Source organism: Heteronotia binoei, chromosome 15, assembly GCF_032191835.1.
Source record: "Heteronotia binoei isolate CCM8104 ecotype False Entrance Well chromosome 15, APGP_CSIRO_Hbin_v1, whole genome shotgun sequence".
Taxonomy (NCBI): domain Eukaryota; kingdom Metazoa; phylum Chordata; class Lepidosauria; order Squamata; family Gekkonidae; genus Heteronotia; species Heteronotia binoei.
In genome coordinates this window covers 42,991,304-42,997,906 of record NC_083237.1, presented here as the reverse complement: position 1 = coordinate 42,997,906, position 6,603 = coordinate 42,991,304, and the positions used below count along the sequence as shown (strand labels likewise).

The 6,603-nt window shown below is 44.4% G+C and overlaps 1 protein-coding gene across 2 annotated transcripts in view; it reads left to right on the top strand.

The window, feature by feature from the left end:
- The first annotated feature begins 738 nt into the window (after window positions 1–738).
- The window catches only part of LOC132584143 (alveolar macrophage chemotactic factor-like), a 32,075-nt gene continuing 26,210 nt past the window's right edge, over window positions 739–6,603 (top strand). The window contains exons 1-4 of one of the 2 annotated variants that reach the window (XM_060255947.1): window positions 739–814; window positions 3,171–3,297; window positions 3,391–3,475; window positions 4,527–5,991. In XM_060255947.1, the coding sequence (XP_060111930.1) occupies window positions 739–814; window positions 3,171–3,297; window positions 3,391–3,475; window positions 4,527–4,550 (312 nt within the window). In that variant the 3' untranslated portion in view covers window positions 4,551–5,991. Of the gene's footprint in view, window positions 815–3,117; window positions 3,298–3,390; window positions 3,476–4,526; window positions 5,992–6,603 lie in introns of those variants that run through there. The other variant, XM_060255946.1, reaches the window with a different exon arrangement.

Sequence of the window (6,603 nt, the reverse complement as noted above, 5' to 3'; positions counted from 1 at the left end):
TTTAGTGGTACTGAACTGGAGATAAACTGTGATTCCAGGGGATCCTCAGGTCCCACCTAGGGGCTGGCACACACCCCTAGATGAAAAGGAACCTCCCTATAGAGAGGCAGCAAGCTTCTGATTACTGGTTCAAAGACTCAACCTCAGGGACTTGTCCTTTATGCCAAGTTGGTTGCCCCTCCAAGAGGCAACTGATTGGCCAAGGTGTTTAACAGGACGCTGGCCGAGATGGACCACAGGTCTAATCCCAGATGGTGTTTATGGTCAGTTGTGGATAGGCTTTCCCCGAGCACCCGAAGAGCATAAACGAGAAAACAATCTGGCGTGCAAAGGCATGCGCGTGAATGTGAGTGTGTGTGGGGGAGATAACTTTTTCTGGCGCCCGTGAACGTGACGGCTCTTGCAGGCAGCCCTGCTCTCAGCGTCACGTGTGCAACGACCCTCCAGTGCGTCGCCTTTCCTCTCCCGCCGCGACCGCTTCCTTTTGGGCTCCGTCCCGGGACTCTCGGCCCCCTCCCCCTTCCCGGCGTCCTCCTCGCACGTGCGAGGAAAACCCCGCAGGGTGGGGAAGGGCTCCAACGCTGCGAGCCTTGAGTCACCGGGTCGGGCGTGAGTTCCGGCCCGGGATTGCCCCACACCGAGCCCGGGCTCTCGCCTTTAAAAAGCCTCGAGGAAGAGGGATGGAAGCACTCAGAGCACGCCGCTGCAGCCTCCGCGCTAAACCAAGAAGCCAAGATGATGAGCCTCTGCTGCCGTCCACTGGCCCTGATCCTCGTCTTCTCCCTGCTGGCGGGGACCATCTTGCCAAACCGAGGTGAGAGGCAAAGAGGGGGAAGAAACTCTCCTTTTTTCTGCCCGGAGGAGATTGGGGAAAGCGCAGCTCGCCTGCTCTCCTTCTTTCTCCCACCCTTGGTGGGGATGGTGTGTGTGTGTGGGGTGGGGTGTTTCTTATAAGAAGTGCAAAACTCCTGTGGAAGACCTCTTCCATTATGTTATGGTTTGCCCACTGTATTCAGAATCTAGAGGCGAGTTTCTGACTGAAATAACAAATCAATTGTATATGGCTTCTGATATGGATAAGCTAATATTTCTGTTATCAGATTCTTATAAGGTAGCACTTTTTGCTTTGCTAGTAAAATCAGGGCAAAGGCAGTATCCAGTAGACAGTAAAATGATGTTGGTTCACTGGACTATTAGAGCCTGATTATGGAATCACAGGGTTGCTGTATGTAACTAAGATTTTTGAATAATCTAAATTTGAATGTATTAATTTTAGAGTCCTTGACTGCTTTTAACTTGTAAATTGCTGTAATTGCAATGGCCAATGACTTTGCACAATAAATTTATTACTGAACTGAATAAGAAATGCAGAGCTTCTGGGAAAGCATCTTCACCTAAAACTGCTGGATGGGTGTGGCAGGCTTGCAGGAAATGCTCTCTGCACATCCTCAGAGGCACGGCTGCCTTTGCCGATTGAACCAAACCAGGGTTATTATAGTTCTACAAACTAAGCTGTAGGATGGGGGAGGAGAAGGGCCAAAGGGAAGGTCCTGGAAGGACTGAGGCATCGAAGAGCAGGAAGAGGTGCTTTGGGGTTCCAGTCTATGTAGAATTTCAGATTTGGAAGTTCTTTCTCCCCATCCTTGCTCCAAATATGTATGTGAAAGGACTGCGGGTAATGAGGGAAATGAACTCTGTATATGCTCAGAGACACTGCCTTTTTAAAACATTCCAGTTCAGAGGCTGAAAGGGCTTCCATTTTCATGTGATATCAATAACTGGGCTGGGAATGAGTGACTGGTAGTACGAAACTGGCTGGTATGAGTGGAAGATGAGGATATTCTGTTTAATTTCTCTGTTGGGACAAAAAGCAGTGTGAGGTGGTGGTGATGAATCAGTACAAGGATTGTGATTCTGATCCCCTTGGGTGGTGTTAGCAGCAGTGTTTCTTTTGGGAAGGATTTCCCACCTCCCATTTCATGCATATTTTGGCTCTGAGAATCAGTAACAGTTCTGTGATCCTGCCAAAGTCCTATTCAAGCCCTTTAAGTCCCATTCAAATCAGGTGAATCAAAGGTACACAATTTTTGTTGGGTGGTTTCCATCATTTTTCCAGGATCTAATTTTAAACTCCATTTAGGAGTTTAGTATTGTCAAATGATGGGAGGATTTAATAGTGGCAATCTGACCTGAGTAATGTTCCCTAGAAAACATATTAAAGAAACTCCTTGTTGGGTATGATGGACCTGTTGTTCGTAGGTTCTTGGTTTTTAGCCTGTGCACATCTTTCTGGTGATACCTGTAGAATCAGAGAGGCAATTGCCTATCACTGTAGAGAACCTAGCGCAGAAAATCGCTATTTGGCTATTTAATTTTTTATCCCATTCTTCATCCAGGAAGCTTAGGGAAGCATCGATAGTTTGCCTTGCCCTCTCCTCATTTTTTAAAAATCCTGACAGCAGCCCTGTGTGGTAGGCTCAGCTGAGAGACACTGACTGGCCCAAGGTCATCCAATGTGCTTCATGGTTAGTCCAGTACTAACCTTTACTAGAAAACACTCTCTCTTAAAAATTATGCAATGCTTTCATTTATACAGCTACGGGCTGCTGGAGGAAGCGGGCAAAGATTATTTTCTTAAAATGATGTTGCTAAACTTAACCACATAGCCCAGTGTTCAGAATTCCAGATTTGTGTGGGCTGTTGTGCGGTAGTGAGAGAAGTCCACTTTGCACATGCTTAGAAGCACACTGTTCAGGGCCACCTGTATTTAAACTTCAGGTACCTGGTTTGTGCTCCAGCTTGCATTAATTTTTGGAAACTTTTCAATGTACTCCTAAAAGACGAAACTTGAGACGACTCGGCTAACAGTGTGGGAGGTCAAAAGCAAGAAGAGGTTTGCATTCCAGTAATCTCAAGGGGAAAGCCCAAATGTTTGGCATTGTTCTGGAGAAGAGCCAGGAAGACTGTATTTAAAGAAAAAACCTAACTTTACTTGATTTTAATTTGAATTTTTGAGAAGTTATAATGCTGCATCTGACAGCAGAGAATGACTTCCTACGGGTTCTCCTGGGGCTCTTAGCTATGTCAGCAGGTTCTCCAGGCTTTATGTGTCGGAAAAATGGAGGTTTGGGTTAAGCACTCACTGAGGCATCTGTCCCTTTCTTTCACAGCTGCCCCCCTGACTGGAGAACTGCGCTGCCAGTGTGTTGAATTGTTTTCAGGCAGGATCCCCATAAAACTCCTTGCCCGACTAAATCTCTACCCTGCGGGACCTCACTGTGCCAACACTGAAGTCATGTAAGTGCACCCTGGCTTCTACTTTTCTTGTTGCTGTTGGTTGTATCTGAGCCCTTTGCTTATCTGGCTGCTTATCTTTGTGTTTTCTAACAGAGCCACCACCACAGATGGGAGAGAAGTCTGTCTGGATCCTGAGGCACCTTGGGTCAAGGTGGCTATCAAAAGGATTCTGGAAAAGGTACGTACAGCAGATGTTGAGTGGGCTTCAGAATGACTTCATATGAAAAAGACCTGAAGAAGACTTTGATGTCTTTTGGGATTACAAGACTTTGTGTAGTGACTTTGCTTTTAAGGAGTCTTAGGAATTCACCTTTATTTAGGAAGCAATGTCTTGGATCTTATCCATCAAAGTATATTTCTGGATATTCCAATAAGCAGCTTTGGATAATATAACAGGATCCTTTAGCAGCAGAGGTATACTGTCAGTAGATATAGGCAAACCCTATGTGATCTTGATCTGGGTTTGTTTTTTTTTCAAACAAGTGAGTAGAGACTAATCTGGAGAACTAGGTTTGATTCCCCACACCTCCATATAAAGCCAGCTGGGTGACTGAGACAGTTCTCTCAGAGCTCTCTCAGCCCCACCTACTTCACAGTTGTGGGGACACGAAAGGAAGGCGATTGTAAGCTGACTCCTTTGGGTACTGAAGGGCGGGGTATAATTTATTTATTTATGTGATTGATTTATTTATTTGATAAAGCCAACTCTTCTCTTTTTGGGAAACAAAAAAACAGTTCAAGACAGTCCTGCATCACATATTTCATTTATGCCTTGCCTTTCGCCCTAAAGCAGCGTTTGTTATTCTCTTATCCTCCATTTTCTCCTCCCACAACCCTGTGAGGGAGGTTAGGCTGAGAGGCTGTGACTGTCCCAGAGTCATTCAGCCAGCTTCCATGGAAGAGTGAGGATTTGAACCTGGGTCTCCCAGATTCTAGTCTGGCACTTTAAGAAATGCCAGTACTGGACAAGGGAAGATAGAAGTCTTGCCACCCTCCCTGGTCCATTTCCTAATTGTGCACAGGCAAAAGAAGAGCTAATATAGATGGACAGCTAGGCTTAGTGTGGAGCAAGGATACCTGTTACAGGTATCAAGAGACTGATACAAAATTACTGGCAACTTTTCATTAAGGCTGGATGAAAGTGCATTGTATAGAAAGATCAGATGTGGATGAGGTTTTGCAATTACTAATATTTCTCACATGCGATATTGTATTCTGTTGCCTTGCAGAATAAAGAAAACAACCAGCCATGAAGGAAGCAACCAAACGGGGCTGAATAGGGCAGATACTGGTGATGTCCAGGAAGGAAGAAGTTTACTGAGGACCCATAGAAGGAAAAGCTGGAAAGCGAATCCTACTCTTTTTGGCTTTGACCACAGAGCCACTGTCTAGAATGCTTTCCACTATTTATTACTGAGCCTTGTTTTTATGTATTTATTTTATATATTTATTCCTAACTCTCTAATATCTCTGTCACTTCAGCAGCACCAGGAACTGCTGTTAATGCACTTTGTGTAATGGGAGGATGCGGAATATATGTCACAGCATCCAGATGCCAGATGGTTAATGCCAGTGGAAAGTTGTCTTGCACCAGCACTACAGAAATCAGTGGGAGCTGCCTCAGAGCACTAGAGTGAGGCTGTTGGTTGCTCCTGTAGCACTCACACAGGAGAACTTCTTGCTAGATGGTGCCCAACATTGTTCCTTTACAAGTGGGTAAAGGGAATCACATTAAGATAGGATTGCAGGGTCCCCCCAGTGGGGGGATGGGGTTGCCAGATCCAGGTTGGGAATCTCAAGGAAATCTGGGGATGGAGCCCGGGGAGGACAGGGACTCCTCCAAAGCATCCATTTACTCCAGGGAAACTGATCTCCGTAGTCTGGAGATGAGCTGTAATTCTGGAGGATCCCCAGGTCCCACCTGGAGGCTGGCATCCCTGCTTAAGATCATCCTTGGAGGCCTTCCTTAACAAATATGATAGGTGAGCAAATACAGGACTGTATTATAATGATGTAATAATTTATGGCTGGGGGTGTTACAGTGTCACACTTTCCATGATGGGACTTCTATTGGTCTTATTATTTTAAGGTCACATTGGTACTTTCTGTTTTGATGTTATAAACATATTGCAGTAATTTTTAAATGACATGTTGGCCACTTTCTGGATTTTTAAATAATAATATGGGATAATAATATTTTAATAAGATGATTATTAATTATATATATATTATTATATATAAAATGGCTTGCCCTAAATCAGTTGTGACTTAACAGCAGTTTTCACCACCGAGTTCCATTGAAGTAATGGATTTAAAACGGTGCAACACTGTTTAGGATTGCACTAAAAGATTTTTTTCCGGCACAATAGATGGACAAATTTCTGTAAAGTGGAAAAATTGCAATATCCAACTGTGGGAAAGTTTCAGTAAAAGGTCACCTGCTTAGCATCTCTTAAGTATTCAAGAGTTCTACTAAGTTACTGCTATTTATGCAGAAATGTTAAGAGCAGCAATGTTCTTTATCAACTCTTTCATTTAAAAAATGTCTTCATTGTATGACATACTGTCAGAATAACTCCTAAGAATAAGTTTGCTTTTTTATGTGGAGGGGGGAGGGTAGAGGGAAAATGCCTCAGGTTTATGAAGATTGTGCACACATGTTATACATGAAAATAAAATTCTTCTCTAAACGCAGTGGGTTGAACTTTTGTGAGGTTTTTTTGGGGGTGGGGGAGGTGAGTGATTGGATTTTAAAATTTAGAAATCTGGACTAATCCAAGTAACTGCAGTACTTTTGCTCATTTATACCTGTTAGCTCAAACAACTCCTCTAAGTGAGTGAGCATACACCCCCACAAACACACGCACACAATGTTGGGAGAGAAACCACAACAATCTGAACAAACAGACAAAAGAATGGCAGCAACACAGTAAAACTCCTTTGGTCAAGTCAGCCTTGGGCTCCCAAGGCCTCATGAAAGGCAAATGTCTTCCCCCAGGATGATTTCCCAGCCCAGGCCTTGGTTTTATTGTACAGGTTTTTGTGGCTTTTAGGCACTACTCACAAGCACATAAATGCACTGAAACTGGACCGGGGAGAGCCAGCGTGGTGCAGTGGTTAAAGTGTCGGTCTGGGATCCTGACCTGGGCCTTGGAAGCTTGCGGGTGGATTGTGTGCCCTATCAAAATGGTTAAACAATGGTTTATACAGAAGTAAACACTTCAAGCAGCCTTATACAGAGTTAGACTCTTGTCAGGCCGTGTTGTCTACTCTTCACTGTGGCTCTCTAGGATCTCTCAGGTGGAG